At 47.9% G+C, this 18,930-nt stretch overlaps 1 protein-coding gene and 1 pseudogene across 1 annotated transcript; both read right to left on the bottom strand.

Moving 5' to 3' along the window:
• On the bottom strand, positions 1-9,735 carry LOC126491653 (zinc finger protein 805-like; annotated as a pseudogene).
• A 1,526-nt stretch (positions 9,736-11,261) lies between these two features.
• Positions 11,262-18,187, bottom strand: Aurkc (aurora kinase C). The gene is made up of 7 exons (XM_050127465.1): positions 17,998-18,187; positions 17,440-17,473; positions 17,044-17,235; positions 16,157-16,295; positions 13,015-13,163; positions 11,690-11,864; positions 11,262-11,531 (listed from the first exon to the last, which is right to left on the bottom strand). The coding sequence occupies exons 2-7, from the start codon at positions 17,460-17,462 to the stop codon at positions 11,361-11,363; spliced, it is 849 nt and encodes a 282-aa protein (XP_049983422.1). The 5' UTR covers positions 17,463-17,473; positions 17,998-18,187; the 3' UTR covers positions 11,262-11,360.
• Positions 18,188-18,930: the final 743 nt, after the last annotated feature.

Here is an 18,930-nt window from a genome sequence, read left to right on the forward strand (position 1 = left end):
TCACAGGGAAGACACCTGTGGGGTTGCTCTTTGGTATGAATTAGCACCTGCTATGTAAGATGTTGGAAAAGATTTTCCTCAGTGGTCGCATTAAAAAAGCCATTTCCCAACAGAAGTCCTTGGATGTTGACAGAAGTCTGCCCGCTTGTGAAGGGCCTTTCCTCATCCGCTTCACCGGCAGGGTTTCTCTGACAGTGCATCCTTCGATGGTGAGGGAGGGAGGAGCTGCGGCTGAAGGCCTTCCCACAGTCACTGCATTCATAGGGGTTCTCTCCCGTGTGGATGACGGCGTGTCGGGTGAGGTTTGTGCTCCAACAAAAGGTTTTCCCACACTCGACGCATTCATAGGGTTTTTCCCCACTATGAATCCTCTGGTGCCTGGTGAGTCCTGACCTATGGTGGAAGGCCTTCCCGCACTCCACACATTCCTAGGGCCTCTCCCCAGTGTGGATGCTGAAGTGGCAAATAAGGTCAGCTCTATTGCTAAAGGCTTTCCCACAATCTTTGCACTCAAAGGGCTTCTCTCCAGTCTGGGCTCTTTTATGCAAGATGAAAGTAGAGCAGTGGGTGAAGGCTTTCCCACACTCGCTGCACACGAACGGCTTCTCCCCAGTGTGGATGCGCTGGTGCCTCTTGAGGTAGGACCTGTGGTTGAAGGCCTTGCCACACTCGAGGCACTCAAAGGGCTTCTCCCCGGTGTGGATCACATAGTGGTGGACCAGGGCTGCTCTCTCCAGGAAGACTTTCCCACACTCACTGCACTCGTACGGCTTCTCCCCAGTGTGCGTCTGCTGGTGCCACATGAGGTAGGACCTGTGTCTGAAGACCTGTCCGCACTCAAAGCACTCGTACGGGTTCTCCCCATGGTGGATGATGTAGTGGCGAATGAAGCCTGGCCTGTCTCGAAAAGCTTTTCCACATTCTGTACAGACAAAAGGTTTTTCTCCAGTGTGGCTCCTGTTATGTAAAACAAAAGTAGAGCGGTGTGTGAAAGCCCTGCCGCATTGGTCACATGTATACAGCTTCTCCCCACTGTGGATCCGCCGGTGCTGTGTGAGGTGGGATTTGCGGCCGAAGGCCTTCTCGCACTCCATGCGCTTATAAGGCTTCTCCGCGCTGTGAACCATCTGATGCTGAAGAAGGTATGCGCTCTTGCTGAAGGCCTTCCCACACTCGGTACACTCATACGGTTTCACTCCAGAGTGACTCTTCTCATTCCGGGCAAGCAAGCGCCTCTTGCTGAATACTTAGCCACGACAATGGAATTTGAAGACACTTTCCTCCTCCTGAATTACAGGGTCCTTATCCGACTCATGCGAGTCACAATTACGGATGGCATTTCCTGAAGAGACGTGCTTCTGCCTAACCCTTGAACACATGTCTTTAGCTGTCCCGAAGCTATCACGTCCAAGGCTGATTTTCCCAGGAAGCAGCTTGCTCTGGGGCTCTATCCCTGTTTGAAAGAACCAATGTGATCAGGAGTTTGCACTGACTGGGAGTCCTTTGAGACTTCTTTTGTGAACTTGCCTTGGCATGAGACTCCCTTAGACAGTGCTGACTCACACATGGTAAGTTCTGTGGTCTTGGTTTTTCCATTGTTACCTGAAATAAGTAACACATACCAGAAGGATAAAAAAGAAAAAAAAAAACAGGAAAAATAAAAGCTCCATGTTAAGGAAAACCATGTTTGTTAATCCTGGTTTGTAATTTCCTTCTTTTGGGATTCCTGAATTCCTGATTCTTAACAGCAGAGCAAATCAAAGTGTAGATGATGGGAAAGAGAGTCTAGGGTAGACACTCACAATTCCTGACTTAGAGGCCAGCCTGGTCTATAAAGCAAGTCCAGAACAGCCAGAGCTGTCACACTGAGAAACCCTGTCTAGCAAAACAAACAAACAAACAAACAGAAACAAAAAAGAACTCCTGACTTAGTATATCCATAAAGGCAGCTCACTATTAGCTCCTAAACAGTAGGTAACCCAGGGACTGACCTAGGTTTTCTGCATATGTGTGATGGTTGTGTAGTTTGGTCTATTTGCAAGGCTCCTGGCAGTGAGTTCAGGACCTGTCCCTGGCATTCAGCTGCCTTTTGGGAACCTGTTCCCCCATGCTGGATTACCTTGCCCAGGCTTGATGCACGGGGAGGAGCATGGTCCTACCTCAACTTGATGTGCCAGGCTTTGTTCAGGCCCATGGGAGGCCCACCCCTTTCTGAATGGAGACAGAGGAGGAGTGAATGCAGAGGGAAGGTAGATGGGAGTAGGGAGGGGTTGCAGTAGAAGAGGAGGAGGGGGAATTGTAGTCAGTATATAAAATAAATGAAAAAAGTTAATTAAATAAATACAATTTAAAAATTAAAAAACAAAACAACAAACAAAAAACAGGGCCATAAACAGGCCCAATGATTCAAGAAACCTACCCACCATAGAATTTCAGAAAAGAACCAACCTTCATCACATACTTACAGGAAATCTGGCTTCTCTTTCATCCTATGGTTTATAAAAAACAAAACAACAACAAAAAGCAGTTTCTGGCCTTCTCCCCGCTTACTCTCCTGCACAAACCCTTCTCCTGTACCCCCAGAAACTGAGTTCACAGGGACTGGGGCACCAACCAGTATAAAAGGAAACAGAGGGCTCAGGAGATGATTCGGTAGGTAAAGGTGCTTGCAGCCAAGACTAATAATCCGGGTTTAATAAGGAGAGTCTGTGCAGTGGAGAGAGCCAACTCCCAGCTTGCACAAGGTGGCCTCTGACTCCCTTATGCACACTGTGGCATGTATGTGCACACACACACACACACAAAATCAAAAAGGAAGGAAAGAGAAAAAAGAAAGAAAGGGAGTGAGAGGAAGAGGAGGTAGAGGAGCAGAGAGAGAGAAGTCCCTAGGAGAGCCCACCAGTCCTGCCCACTTCCCTTACCTGCAATGACGCTTGCAGAAAGGTCTTTCATCACCTGCCACAGCTCCTGCCTGTGCTCTAGCCGACACATCAGCCAGGTTTGGGAACAGGATACCCTTCAAGGAGAGAAATGAGAACACATGGATGGAGAGATAGATGATAGATAGATAGATAGATAGATAGATAGATAGATAGATAGATAGATAGAAAGATAGATAGATTTTTTTTTTCCTGAAAAGAGATAAAGACCATCAATGTCACCTGGGATTTCGAGATCAGAATTTGACCTTGGAATGAAGCTGCTCTCAGCAATATCAATAAAGTTAACATGTGACTTAGAAACTTATATTTAAAAGAGTTTGTCAAAAACTGTAAAAGGTGTGCCCGGTGGGACAAGACTATAATCCAGCTACTAGAGAGGCTGAGGCAGGAAGGCAGCAAGGCCAAGCCTGCCTGGCAACTGTGATGAGACCTTGCTTTAAAACAAAAGGGAGGGCTAGGGGCACAACTCAGTGGTAGAGAGCTTGCCTAGACTGTGCAGAGGCAAGTACACTCCTTGCACTGAGAGAGAAAACCAAGTATTTTTATGCAGGTTAGTTTTTGCCAACTTGAAACAAAACAAACCTAGACATATTTGGGAAGGGGAACCTCCAAGGAGAAAAATACCTCTAGCAGGATGGCCTGTAGGCACGCCAGTGGGGTATTTTTACACTAGTGAAGCTGTGGGCGGGTCCAGCCCACATGAGTGGTGCCACTCCCGAGTAGGGAGGTGCTGCTGGGGAAGCAGCACTCCTCCACGCTTGTACATCAGCTCCGGCCTCCAGGATCCGGCCCTGTTGGAGTCCCGTGGTGACAGTCTTGATGGTGGACTGTTGTGTGGAAGTGAAAGACAAACAAACCCTTTCCTCCCCAGCTTGCTTTTGGTCATGGTGTCTCATCGCAGCAACAGGAACTCTAACTTGGACAACTGGCATCTGGGAGGCTGAGTCAAATAGAAGGATTGCCACAAGTCTGAGGTCAAGATGGGTTACACATTAAGTTCTAAGCCAGCCTGGGCTGTAAAAAACAGGTGTAGTGACATATTCCTTTAATTCCAGAATTCAGGAAGCAGAGACAAGTGGATCTGAGTTCAAGGCTTGCCTGGTCTAGTGACAATGTCTCAAATCAAACAAAAACGCACCCCAAAATACATATAAATAGAGCAGCTGAAAGTGCTTGCCGCCAAGCCTTAAGCTGACCCCCAGGATCCATGAGGTGGGGAGAAGTGAGTCCTACAAGTCGTCTTCTGAGCTCTATGTATCACAGCACAAGTGCACACACACACACACACACACACACACAGTATAATCCCAACGCTTCAGAGATAGAGGCAGGATAATAAGGAACTCAGTGTCATCCTCAGCTGTATAACGAGTTCAAGACCAGCTGGGCTACATGAGAACAGACCATTCTACAAAAGATAAAAATCAATTCTATTTAGCTCAGTTTAGAGGCAAGCCTTTCCTGCACCCCTCTTTCTTTCCTTCCCTCTACTCCCCATCTTTCCCTACCTTTACTAAGGTCTCACTATCTAAGCCTAGGGTGGCCTCAAACACCTGATCCTCTTGACTTGGGTTCCAGAGTGCTAAGATTATGGACAGGTGTGAACTACCACAGTCAATGAGTACCGGTTTTCTATAATCCACTGTAGCTAAGGCCAAGCCAGAACTACGCTGATAAGCACATTAACCCCTGGAAAGAACAGTGGCTCCAGGAACTTTTGGTTCCCTCGTTCCACATTTATGTGGGTCCTGGAGTTAGCACTTGGGATTCTGTTGTTTATGTATATGGGTGTTTTTCCTGCATGTATGTATGTACCCCTTTCGTGTGCCTGTTGCTCTCAAAGGCTAGAAGAGGATCTCAGTCCCTGGAACTACAGCTCTGGAACTAGAGCCCTGGAACTAGGAACTGTTGGCCTCCAGACTGGTGTTACATTTTGAACCTGGGTCCTCTGGAAGAACAGCCAGTGCTTTTAACCACTAAGCCATCTCTCCAGCCTCCAGTTTAAGCAAATGCTAAGCTATCTGCCGACCCTAAGCCTCGTTTCTTGATAACCTATTTTCCACGCAGAAACCTGGGACTGAGGTGGTTACAGCCTGATGACCTTGGCTCCCCCAGATGCCTCTGTTTATCTCAGTCACCCTGGGGTGTTATCCTCTCCTGGACCCTTGTCATGAGCTATTTACCTTGAGCCCGCTTTCCCAGTTAATCTACAGAACTTTTCCTTAGGGAAGAGGCCATATGTACTTTACAGAGTTTCAAAGCAGCCGTGCATTAAGATTTATTATACATACAGAATTAAGTATCACCAGAAAACTTTTTTTCTAAATTGTCCTGTGCTTAAATATGTCTAAAATAAACTGCCTGGTGTCAAACTCTCAAAGTCTGAACCAACACCACTGGGTTGTGTTGGGCCAGGCTTCCTTCTTGACTCATTAGGGTCAGCTTTCTGCTGGCCGTGGTGTTTGCAGATACATACACATACAAGACTAAGAATATGTCTAAGAATAATAAAAATAAATCCGGCGAGGAAAAAGCACGAGCTAACGCAGCTGGAAATTCTGCCTCTGAGTCCTACCAAACGCCCTTTCCTCCCACTACCATCCTCTCTACATTACCCTTGGAGTCTAAAGGTTTATCGCCCAAAGAGATACAGCACAGGAAGAGATGAGTCTAGAATATGTCTGAAGCAGCAGGAAGAAAAGGCAGGCTCAGAGGACCTCTTCACCATCAGGGCCTGGAGCCAGAGGGGAGAATGAAGCAGCAGAGCACCTGCCCCCCGGGAGAGGGAGGTAACAGACTTACCCAGAGAGACCAGAAGCCCACAGTTTTCCAGCATCACCTTCTGGTACAGGGTTCTCTGAACTGGAGCCAGCTGCCCCCACTCTTCTTGAGTAAAAACTACAGCCACATCCTCAAAGGTGAAAGCCACCTGAAAAGTCACAGCACATTAGTGTTGGCCTCGGGCTGCTCGGCAGAATGTCGTGTGTGCTTTGCTCAAAGGGTTTAGAGAGAGAGATGAAGGCCCAAACTACACAGCACATCCTGTAGGCTATGCTGTATCCTGGGCTCCACCAGGAGATGCTGTTGGGCATATAATAGCTAGACTTAACGGACAACTTGACACAATCAACAATCACCTGGAAAGAGTCTCAAGGAGGGACTGTCTAGATCAGGGTGGCCTCTGGGTATGTCTATGGAAGATGGTCTTGATTATGTTAAGGTAGGAAGACCCAACCTAAAGAAGATTGACACCATTGCCTGGGGTTGTGCCCTAGACTGCACATAAAAGGAGAAAGTAGAGTTACTGAGTTGGCTCATCATGAAAAGGCACTTGGGGCCAAGCTTTACAACTTGATCTATCCCCTGGAACCTTACATAGCAAAAGGCAAGAACCCAGCTCCCCAAACCCTGATTTCCAAATGCAAACCTACAGATGCATAAATGAACAAATCTAACTTTCAAATAAATAAAAATAAGTGCTGGGTGTGATGGCTCATACCTAGCATTTTGAGAAGCAGAGACAGATGGGTCTCTGTGAGGTCCAGGTCAGCCAGGGCTACTCAGTGAGACCCTGCCTCAAAGGCAACCGACCAGAGAAAAGAGAGGAGCACAAGCATGCATGCAGCTATTGCTCTCGTTTTCTGACCATGAACACGCTGTAACCAGTTCTCTCAAATGTCTGCTGCAGTGACTTCCCTATTCAGGACAGACCCGGAACATGAGCCAAATAGACCCCTGCTTCCTTCAAATGCCTTTGTCAGGGCATCTCATCACGGCAATAGAAAACAAAGCTAAGACGGCATAATACGTCAGTGCGAAGGGCAACAACTTCCCACGCCAGGCGCTCCTAAGAAGCAACAAACAACGAACACAAACTGTGGGCTGTGAGAGAGGTTCTGTCTGGGGTATCACAGGAATGACAAATAATGATCATGTCAATGGAACCAATACCAATGATGTTGAGAACAGCACTTCTTGAGCTTCTCTGGTCCAGCTAGGTTCCTGCCCATGCTGAACGCTTCACAAGTCCTCAGTTCTGAAGTCAGATCCTAGAGTTTCAATGCAAGCTCCTGAAACTACCACTCAACAGCTGTGCAACATTAGGTACCTCACTTCATCTCTGAGCCTCCATCTCCAGATCAACACAGTAATTCTCACTTCAGCAACAACAGTTATGAGAGAAAAAAAAATACAGAGAAACAGAAAAAGGTAAACATGGGTAAAAAAAAAATAGCCATGAGACTGAGATGAGATTTTTGATGAAGCATACCATACTTGGGTTGGGCTGTGGTGGCTCACGCCTTTAATCCAAGCACTAGGGAGGAAGGTGGCAGAGTTCGGGCCAGCCTGGTCTACAAAGCAAGTTCTAGGACACTCAGGATTATTACGCAGAGAAACCCTGTCTCAAAACCAAACCAAATCAAAAAAATAGCACACTTTAACTGTCTTAGGTTCTGTTAACTTCAACAGCATCTGGTCACCTATATATCAGTGACTTAGGGCTGAAAGAGAGCCACTAATTCAAGTACGGTTTCACATCTTTGCATATTTGTTTTTGTTATGACAAGGTCATAAGCAGTTCAAGCTGGCCTCAAATTTGCTATATAGCCAGGGCTGACCTTGAACTCGAGATCCTCCTGCTCCTGCCTCTCCAGTGCTGGGGTTTACAGGAACAACTAAAGGAGTGCTATCTGGGCACGTGAGGTAGTTCAGAATAGAAGTGCTTTTCCTCCAAGCCAGCAACCTGAGGTCGAGTCCCAGAACCCAAATAAAAGTAGGGGAGAACCAATTCCTAAACAATTGTCCTTTGACCTCCACACTCAAATCACTGCTTGCACATGAGTGGATATAACCCATGCACACTTGAACACTTACACACACACATTTTATAATATTTAAAAAGTGACATTATGAGCAGAAATTACAGGGAATGGTCTTGCAGGGATCTGAGGATTGTCCAAGGCAGAGTGAACTGCAAAGGTAAAGGAGAGAGTAAAGGGAATTTTTGGTCAGGTGGGTACACCTGAATAGCAGTGAGCCAGAGAGAGAAAGGAAACAAGATAATAAGTTGTAGTAGGAGCTGCGGGCTGTGTTCCTACCGCCCCAGCTCCTGGTTGCCTGGCTAGCTTATGCCCTGAAAGAACAACACACAAACTGTATTCATTTAAACACTGCTTGGCCCATTAGCTCTAGCCCTTACTGGCTAATTCTGATATCCCCATCAACCCATCTCTAATAAACTGTGTAGCACTGGTCTTACCGGGAAAGATTCAGCATGTCTGACCTGGTGGCTTGCTTCATCGTGTCTGCCTCTGAGAGGAGCTGCATGATTTCTGAGCTTACTTCCTCTTCCTCCCAGCATTCTGTTCTGTTACTCCACCAACCTATGTTCTAGCCTATCAAGGCCAAGCAGTTTCTTTATTAGTTAACCAATGAAACAACAGACAGAAAGATGACCCTCCCCATCAATAAGTGGTCAACCAGAAAGAATAAGAGACTTGGTGGGCAGTGGCCTTTAATCTCAGCACTAGGGAGGCAGAGGCGGGTGGATCTCTGTGAGTTCAAGGCCAGCCTGGTCTACAGAGAGTTCCAGGACAGGTTCCAAAGCTACAGAAAAACCCTGTTTCAAAAAAAGAACAAGAGACTTATAGAGCATGTTTGACTGGATTATGAGTTGATGAAAGCCCTTAGCCTGGAACTTCACTCGCTTTTCAACCCCTTAAATTACCTACCAGAGGCCTGACATTCTTGACTTGAGGAAGCTGTAGGGGACAACGAGCTGAGAGGCATCCTGGAAACTAAGGGCTCTGTGTCCTCTCTTAGAGGCAGAAACAAGTAGGGACCAGTTATTAAACCAAATCCTAGACGTCTGCTGCCTATAGTTACACGAAGTTATCTTTAGACCTCTAGATTATCATGAGAAATAGTCATCTGGCTTACTGTAGAAATGACTTACAGACTGACTTCAAGGTGTTTTGTTACAGAAAAGGTGGCAGGTTGCTACGGATTATGCCTCGAGGGCCTACTTCTTTAGCTATGGTCTTCACTGTCCATATGTATAAATAAATGACCCTCTCAGGTACTAAGCAAATAATAAAAAAGAAAGAAAGAAAAGGAAAGGACATGTCCGCTCTTGGGTATGGTGGAGGAAAAAGTTTATTATAGATATGTGGGGGAGTATAGTCAGAAACAGGGACATCTGGAAGAGTCCAGAGTAGACTTGACTTTGAGCTATGTGAGGAGAGGAGAAAGGAAACCAGGGGCAGCAGTCAGGAGGCCCAAAAGAGGAGGGTTAACCAAAATGGTTGGATTCTATAGGGAAGGTTAGCTGGGAGAAGGGCAGCCCAGCCCCTGGGCTGGAAAAGTTTATGGAAGAGCGCAGGCTGTGCCCGCCAAGAGGACCCTGAGACAGATAAGAACTGAGGAATGCTGGGGGAACCTCGGCCAGGTCCGCTCTGATATGCTAAGTAGGCACCTCGCCGCGTGTCCCGAGTTTGGGACCTAACACTAAGACTCGAAATAAATTGAGTACCATCCAGAGCCACTCTTCCTAAACAAACACAACTGCAAAGACAAAGCGAGAGGCTCTCACGACTGAGAGACTTTCCAAACCGTGGAGGCATCAAAAATCTCCGTCAACCCACCTGCCCGGAGTCCTTCAGCTCCGACGTCATCACGAGACCCCCGTGGGCTGCGTGACAGCTGCGCCCCGGACGCTCGGTCTCCAGGATTTGCCTCTCAGAGGAGATTGCCTCGGGCAGTGTTAGGATTTCCACAGCAGGCGTGGACTACAGGGTCGCGCCAGGATGACATCACGGAATCGGCAAGCTCCTTGACAAAGGGGTAGTATCCTATAGTAGGCCTTTCATTTGCTGAGCCTCAAGACTCGTGTGCTGTGCCTTCTGGGTAATGTAGTTCTTTCTCTGCTGGAGCCCATCCCGAGAAAGGAGCCCTTGTCTTTTCCTAATAGACTACGGTCCCAGTTTGGTCATACCTATTGCTTTTTTTTTTTTTTTTTTTTTTTTTTTTTTNTTTTTTTTTTTTTTTTTTTTTTTTTACTTGAAATTGTTTCACTTTTTTTGTTTTTGAAACAGCTTTGGTAAGTTGGCCAGGTTGGCCTTGAACTCCCTTCCTCAGCAGCCCAGGCAGGCCTTGAAATTGTCCTGCCTCAGTTTCCTGAACACTTAAGATTGTAGGCATGCACAGACCCACCCAGTAACAGTGCACACCACTTGGGAGGATTTGGGCACTGGGTGAGAAAGCCATTCTTCCGATGTAAAATGTAGACTAGAGATGAGGGTGGGTCTGGAATCTTTTCCAAACATCTGGGTAAATAAAGGTGAGAAACTGGGCACTGCAGGAACCCAGACGTCTATACAAGTATCACCACTCCTAATCCACCCCCTTTTCATTTATTACTTAGTTTGTATGTGTGTGAGCGTAGGTGTGCCTCCATACATGAGTGGAAGCACAAGGACTCAGTCTGCCCCCAGAACCCTGAACAAACTGAACACAGTGATATGCATTTGTGGTCTTAGTACTGGGGAGCTGGAGATAGGAGGATCAGCATTTCATTGACCAGCCAGTCTAGCCAAGTCGGTGAGCTTCATGTTGACAGACCTACCATCTCAAAAACTGAGATGGAAGCGTGGCATGGTGGCACCGGGGAGGCAGAGGCAGGCAGATCTCTAGTGTGAGGCCAAGCCTGGTCTACACAGGGAGTTCCAAGACAGCCAAGGCTGTTAACACAGAGAAGCTCTGTCTTGAAAAATCAAACAAACTAAGCAAAAAATGAGCTGGACAGTGTTATGTTTTTCTGGTCCGACAAACCTCTCCGCCAACACAATAATCCAAATCAGACCAAATTAGAAGCCAGGTTTAATAGATGCCAGTGCTCCCAGGTGGCCCTGGGGGTGAGGGGGGGGGGACAAGAAAACCCAGGAAAGACATGTTTGTTCTCTGGAGGGCGGTTTAAATAGCCTGTGGGAATGGTCTTGACCTTCATTGGGGCGGGGTGACCATTTGGCAGGATTTCTCAGAGATGGAGTCTGGACTGTGGCAACTCCCAGCGGAAGGGGCTTGATATGGAACTTTCCACCCAACATTCCATAATGGATGCCAGGAGCTGGGGTGAAGCCCCAGCCAAACATTCCAGACTCTTTGGATAAGGATGTTAGGAGCTGAGGTGATGTTTCCAACCAAACAGGGAGCAATAGAGGGAGATACCAGACATGGAACCCTGGACTTCACCCCCACCACACAAGCAAGACAAAAGAGTCTTTTTTGACATGCTAACTCACACAACCAAAAAGATTGATATTAATCAGTTTTAATTCACATCTTACAAGAGAAAACAAACAAAACAGATGAAGTAACAGAGCCTGGAGAAAAACACAAACTAATAGAGACAGGCAGAGCTCAGGAAGCCGTCTGATTACAGGGAGGCAGCACCCTACGAGAGTGGTCCCGGACCCAGCGGTGCTTCAGGATCTGGTCCAGGTTCAGTCGTTCCGAGGGATGGTACCTAAGAAGCTTGGAGATCAAGTCCTGTGCCCCCACAGGAACCGACTGAGGAAACCTCAAATCCACCTAATGAGCAGGGAAGAATGACAACCTAGTTTATCTCTTTAGCTCATGTCCTCTGGGCTCTGTCAGTCTCTTGGGCAGCCTACCGGCTAGAGCAATCTCCGTAAGCACTCCCACCTCAGCTAGCAGTGCTGGCTCCCTGAAGTGTGTGGCCAGCTCACCTTGAGGATGCGCTTGTATGTCTCATTGTGGGTGCTGCTCTCGAAGGGAGGATTTCCCACCAGCAGCTCATAGCAGAGCACCCCAATACACCACAGATCCACCTTCTCATCATACGTTCTTCCCTCAATCATTTCCGGGGGCAGGTAGTCCAGAGTCCCGCACATTGTCTTTCTCCTAAAGCAGGACACAGAAGGGAGTGCTGAGCATGGGAAGAGTTGAGGGACATCTTCCCTGCTGAGCACACATGTGGACACACAGAGAATTCTTTAAGATTCAGGGAAGGTATAGGAGGCTCACATCTCTAATCCTGACACTAGAGAAGGTGGGAGGTAGAAAAGAATAATAGTGTGCGTTTGAGGCTAGAGGCCAGGCAGGACTACAACATAAGAAACTGTCAATCATTCAGAGAAGGCTGGGCTGGAGAGATGACTCAGCGGCTAAGAGCACTGGCTGCTTTTCTTAAGGACCCTAGATGGACTTCCCAATACCCACGTGGCAGCCATAACCATCTACAACTCCAGTTCCAGGGGATATGATGCCCTCTTCGGCCTTCATGGGCACTGGGCACCAGGTATGACAAGTGGTGTACAAGACACACGTGCAGGCAAAACACCCATACACATAAGATTAAAAATTCAAAACCAAAACCAGAAAACTCAAGAGAAGACAAGCACTGTAAAGGAAAATGCATTAATCCCGTGCTTTAAAATTATTCAGTGAGGTGCAGTAAGTCACACCTGAGACAGGAGGATTGCTCTAAGTTTGAAGCCAGCCTGGTCTACAAAGTGAGGAGGAAGAAGATTTGGAAATAATGATATATCACAAGGATCCAAGCAAATGTAGCTATCAACACAGAAAAATTCATTCCTGGGATGCTTACTAATTTACATGGAATCTTTTGGCAAAGACACATACTAATAAAGACCAGGAAAGAAAAGCTCTGGTTGGGCCTACACACACACACACACACACACACACACACACTCAGTGTCTTTATTGCTCTCCACTTTATTTCTTTAAGGCAAGGTCTCTCTCTGAACCTTACCCAGTCATTTCAGCCAGGCAGTCTGGCAAGCAAGCTTCCAGGAGCTGCCTATTTCCACCCCTTAGCTCTGTGCTTCCAAAGGAAATGCTCTTGCCCACTGACCCATCACTCAACCCAAATCTCTCACTCTGCAAATGCATTTTAGATGCATGCATTTGGAAAAGATGGGGCCCAAATACAAGCCCCAGTCTGTATCTGGGTCTTAACATGTGAGATGATTTCACCTAGAAAACTCCGCAATGGTATGAGGGTCCCACCCCCATCGCACCTGGGACCTACCTGAGAGAGGGGGTATGCACAGACCAACCAAAGTCTGCGATCTTCACCTCACCCCTGAGCCCCAGCAGGAGATTCTCTGGCTTGATGTCCCTATGAATCACCTTCTTCTCATGACAGTAGGTGAGGGCATCTGCCAATTCCTCTATTATCTGTGTGAACAAAAGCAATCTGGTAGGGGAAAGACTTGCACAGCCTCCCTGTGAGGTAGAATAGGCGTCATGAATTTTAAGACTGCAAAGCAATCTCATTTCCTCACTAATAATCCAGTGTTTCTTTCTGTGTACACACATGCACATGTGGAGCCTAGAGGACAGTCTTCAGCGTGGCTCCTTACTGTCCACCCACCTTGTCTGTTGTCTCACTGTACAGGCAGCCCAGATTAGCCTTAAACTCAAGAGCTCTGCAGGCCTTTGCTTTCTGAGTTTGGGATTAAAAGTATGCACCGCCATGCCCTCCTAATTCCCCAATGTCTTTAATATAGCACCATGGTTATAACTCCGAGTGGACACTAAAATGGGCAGGTCTTCCCTGTGGACTCGGCACAGTAAGTAGTCAGATATGGAACCTATGCCGAGCCAATCAGATAATTCCTCAAAGCATCTGTCTCAAGAAACATCCATTTTGATGTTCAGTTGACCCAACTACTGCTGATGGGATATGGGTGCTATGGCTTCCCTTTCAGCACCCTATAAAATCTTAGGTAACATTTTTTGGGGGGGTTCACTATGTAACCCTACTGGCCTGGAATTTGACATGAACCAGGCTGACCTTGAACTCCTGATCCTTCTGCCTCAGCCTTCTAAGTGCTGGAATTATAGGCCTGCAAAACTACCCTTCCAATATATGCTTATGGTTTCACTTCCTGTATATAGAGTTGGACCTTTTATATACTGTTCTCATGTTTATTATATTTTTGTTTTGTGCATGCACAGGTCCCAGGACTACCTTCTGGATTTGTTCTCTCCTTCTACCATATGGGTCTCAGGAGGCCAAACTTATGTGCTCAGCCTAGGCAGTAAGCATCTTTACCCACACGAGCCATCTTTCGAGCCCACGTTATATCAGATGCTTGACATAAAGACTCCAGGTATGGTGCAGTAGCCAGCATTCGGGCATCAGAGGATCTCTTGAGGCCAGTCTGGACAGCATAGAGTGTTCCAGGTCACGGCTACTGTCCTAGTTAGGATTACTATTGCTGTGACGAAACACCACGACCAAAGAAAGAGCAAGCTGGGGAGGAAGGGAGTTACCAGGCTTACACTTCAGCATTGCTGTTCATCACCTTAGGAAATAAGGACAGGCCTGGAAGATGGAGCTGATGCAGAGGCCATGGAGGGAGCTGCTTACTGGCCTGCTTCTCAGTCCACCTTCTTATAGAACCCAGGACCAGCGGCCCAGGGATGGCACCACCCACCATGTGCTGGGATCTCCCCGACTGAGCGCTAAATGGGAAAACGCCTTACAGCTGGATCTCACTGAGGCATTTCCTCAGCTGAGCTCTTTCCTCTGATGACTCTAGATTGTGTCAACACACAAACACGTCACTTTCAAGTCACAACCCTTTCTTATTCATCCCTAAGATCTTAAATAACTTTAAAAACACAGTCTTTACAAACTCAAACACATTTAAAACTTCAGCCCCTTTAAAATAGCCAATCTCTTTAATAAAAATACAAAGTGTTTTAAAATTCAGGTCTCTCAATTGTGGGCTATTTATCCTGTAAAATACTTTCTTACTTCAAGGTGGAAAAAAAATTAGGGAACAGTCACAATCAAATCAAAGCATAACAAAATTCCAACCGTCCAATATCTGGGATCCACTCACGACCTTCTGGACTATTCTAGAGAGCTCGGGTCACTTCTCTGGCTCTGCCCTGCACACAGCTTGTCTTCTAGGCACCAGCCAGCTTCCACTCCACTGCTGCTACTGTGGCCCTCCCCAACTGATCACTAAATGAGAAAATGCCTTACAGCCAGTCTCACTGAGGCATTTCCTCAGCTGAGCTCCTTCCTCTGATGACTCTAGCTTGTGTCAAGTTGGCACGCAAAACCACCCAACACAGCTACATAGCTGAGACTCTGTTTTCAAGAAAAAAAAAATTCCCAAACTATGAACACTAATATTCTAGAACTACATTAGGAATCAAACCCAGGGCTGAGCTGGGCAGTGGTGGTGCACACCTTTAATCCCAGCACTTGGGAGGCAGAGGCAAGAGTCTGAGGCCAATCTGGTCTACAAGAGCTGGTTCCAGGACAGGTTCCAAAGCTAACAGAGAAACCCTGTCTCGAAAAAAACAAAAAACAAACAAACCAAAACCCACCAAACCCAGGGCCGTGTACACACTAGACAAGTGGACGACCAAGTTACATCTCAGCACCCCAGAAAAAAATTTTAATAAAATCAGTCTAAAGCCGGGTGCCATGGCACATGCCTGTCTTCCTAGCACTCAGACTGCTCCAAGTTCAAGGCCAATTTGGGCTCTATAGAACTTGCAAGTCATTCTTGGCGACCTAGCACCCTGAGTCAGGTATAATGGCCTATGTCTATAATACCAGCACATGTGGGGCTCTCCCAAGAGACTCACAAATTTCAGATCAACCTGGAGATTCTGGCGAAGTCTGAGCTAGCCTGGGCTACCTAGCAATGTTTCCAACTCAGAAAGAAAGTGGGGGGGGGTGGGGATGAAGGTCAGCAAGATATCTCAGTAGGTAGGGAAGCTTTGCTGTGCAAGCCTGGTGACCTGAGTTTCCTATAAGCTAAAGACCTAGCGACCCTGTAACTCATGTAAAGGTGGAAATAGAAAGCGGACTCCTCCCTCCATGACTTCCACATGAGCACTGTGGCATGTATGTTCCCCCTCCCACGTCACACACAAATACACATAATAATAAATTAAGCTGGGTGGTGGTAGCACATGCCTTTAATCCCTGCACTAGGGCGGCAGAGGCAGGAGGATCTATATGAGTTCAAGGCCAACCTGGTCTACAGAGCAAATTCTAGGATAGGCTCCAAAGCTACACAGAGAAACCCTGTCTCAATAATAATAATAATAAATTAAGAAAAAGTGGGAAGGGGATATTGGCAACCACAAACAGTAACTCATCACATGCTCAGCCCTCAGGGCCCCAGAGCTCCCCTCACCGTGGCTGTGCGCTGCTCATCTAAGACACGGTTTCTCTGAAGCTCCTTATACAGTTCGCCCCGTGGAGCATATTCCAGAATTAAGTACACCCGGCGAGCATCATGGAAGTAGTTGTACAGGCGTAGGACATTCGGGTGTCTGAGGAGGAATGAGGGAAGAGCTGGGGCACGCCTGAAGGCTGCCAAGGCTGCCAAGGCTGCCAGCCTGAGTTCTGTCCTCAGAACCAGTATGGCGGAAGGTGAGAACCAACTCCGGCAAGCTGTTCTCCACACTGCGACACACAGCCCACATGCCGCCCCATCCCCTAGTAAATTAAAACAACAACTACTTCTTTTGGGGAATGGTGGCGTACGTCTTTAACCCCAGCTAATCCCAGCGCTCAGGAGGCAGAGGCAGGCGGATCTCTGTGAGTTCAAGGCCAGCCTGGTCTACAGAGCGAGTTCCAAGACAGCCAGGGCAACACAGAGAAACTTGTCTCAAAAATCAAGACAAAACAAACAACAATTCAACTACTTGTGTCTATTGTGTAGGCCTGGTTGGCCTGGAACTCACTACGTAGACCAGGCTGGCCTCAAACTCAGTGACCTGTTTCTGCCTCCCAAGTGCTGGGGATAAAGGAATTTTTTTTTTTTTATGTCACCTGAGGAGCAATACTGGAGGTTTGACATCTGACCTTCACAAAGGTACACACACAAGACTGGTGTGTCCGACACTGTGAGAGAATGTTACACGGTCTAACTGGAATGAGCTACAGAGAAAAGTCTTCAGGGTGAAAACGGAGAGCTTCTTTGGGACGCGTGGGGAAGGCCACGTTCAGAGATCAGGCCGGCAAGAGGAAAGTGGAGTCTGAAACCCCAGCTGGGCATCCCACACAGACCATGCTTACTGTAGGTGAGCCTGGATCTCCACCTCCCGACGAAGCTGGTGCTCCAATCCCTCCTTCTCTATCTGGGACTTGAAGAGGACCTTCAGGGCCACAATGAAATGGTTTTCCTTGAGTCGAGCCAGGTACACATTCCCAAATTTCCCCTTGCCCAGAGGACGCCCTATTTCAAAGTCATCGATGGTGAAAGGCCTCCTGAACAGAAGAAGAGATGACTGCATTCAGAGACTAGCGGGCTAGGGACCCCCCAAGAACCCCCCTATCCCACCATTCAGTCTGGTCACAGCCCCAGCACTGGGTGTTCAATGGGGAAACAGCGTCTTGGACTACTTGCTCAGTTTCTTCTTCACCCGAGTCCCATCTTCTTCCTTCTTCTAGAAACCATGGCAAGGCACTCACCTGGTTGAGGTGCTGGGTTCCATCTGGCCAGTCGCTAAAGGTAAGAGGGAGGAAAAGATGGGTGTGGCGATGCTTAACTGCAATCCCCTCTGTGGGAAGGGGAGGGAGGCAGGAGGGTCACAAGTTCAAAGTCATTCCCCACTACACAGCAACTTTGAGGCCCTTCTAGACCACAAGAGACCTTACCAGAGATTGGGCGAGGGAGAGGTTAAGAGTATAACAGAAGGGGAGGAGGGAGAGTGAGGGAAGTTGGAGAGGAAGGGAAAGAGGAAAAGGGAGGGGAAGGGAAAAGTGAAGGGCTGCAGGAGAATGGGGAGGGAGGAAGAACCGAGGAGGGGCCGGAAAGGGAAGATTGAAGTCTTCAGGGCCCAAGTCAGCCACCCTTACGGGAGACCCCAGCCTTTTCTGCTCCTCCTCTCGCTAAGTGTCCTATTTCTGTTTAAGACAAGGTTTCATAGGAGCCCAAAGGAGCCTCTATCTGCGTCCATCCTCCTGCCTCGGCCTCCCCCGTGTCGGGATGACACCTTGAGCTTTGGCCCGGGTTCCCGTTCCTCTTACTTGTGGGCGTAGCTGCGCCCGACGGCGGCCAGCGCCTTCCCTGAACTCTGGAGAAGAGGTGACGGCAAGCTGAAGTCCCGCCGGCTGCTTGGGTCCGGGAGCCCCAGAAAAGGGGTGGGCGGGTAACGCTCCGGCGGCGGCCTCTCCGACGGCCCAGAAGGCCACAGCCCGCTAAAGGAACCGGGCTGCGCACTCACAGGCAAACCAGGACGGGCGGCGCTCAAGACATTTGGAGAAAGCGCCTGGCCCGGGATCGCGACTCCGGTGGCTCCCCATTGGTTGAGCTTTCCGACGTCAACGGCGTACCCAATAGGGTAGCGTGAGAAGCAAGTTTCCGCCACGAGAGCGCTCGGCCAATAGGATGATGGGGGCGGGACCAGACGGGAAGGTGGGGTTAGCGAGACTTCAGAGGTCAGCCAAGCGAGCCTTGCCTGTGTCAGTGCGCGCACAAGTGAATGTCAACTTCAGGGGCCTCGCTGTAAGAAATGTGTCTTTTCTATCAAGTACTGTAAAACTTGTTATTAGGATAGGAAATTAATTTAAAAAAAAAGATCCCGTCCATGCAGGACGGTGGTGGCTCACGCCTTAAATCCCAGCACTGGGCAGGCAGACAGTTTGAAACCAGCCTGGTCTACAGATCAAGTTCCAGGACAGCGAAGGGTACACAGAGAAACCCTGTCTCGGAAAACAAAACAAACAAAAATCCTGTCCACCCTGTAAGACTTTTGTACACGTGTGTTCTGGTTTTAGTTTTGTTTTTGTTTTGTTCCCCTCCCCTGGCCCCTGACAGGATCTCATTATGTAGTTCTGGATCTCCTGATACTATTAGACCATGCTGGCCTGGAATTCACACGCAGTTCCACCTGCTTCTGCCTCGGGTTTTTTTTTTTTTGTTGTTGTTGTTTGTTTGTTTGTTTGTTTTGGGGTTTTTTT

The sequence above is a fragment of the Alexandromys fortis genome, unplaced genomic scaffold (assembly GCF_014885135.2).
Source record: "Alexandromys fortis isolate MF-2015 unplaced genomic scaffold, M_Fortis_MF-2015_v1.1 scaffold_267, whole genome shotgun sequence".
Lineage (NCBI taxonomy): Eukaryota > Metazoa > Chordata > Mammalia > Rodentia > Cricetidae > Alexandromys > Alexandromys fortis.

Bases quoted from the DNA above. Each gene is read 5' to 3' on its own strand.
- Aurkc (XM_050127465.1), bottom strand. From the start codon at position 17,462: ATGGAACCCAGCACCTCAACCAG. The intron at 16,296-17,043 runs GTAAGCATGGTC...ATTCCTCCTCAG, and splicing joins GAGATCCAGGCTCACCTACA to ACACCCGAATGTCCTACGCC. The intron at 11,865-13,014 runs GTAGGTCCCAGG...GTCCTGCTTTAG, and splicing joins GTGCATACCCCCTCTCTCAG to GAGAAAGACAATGTGCGGGA.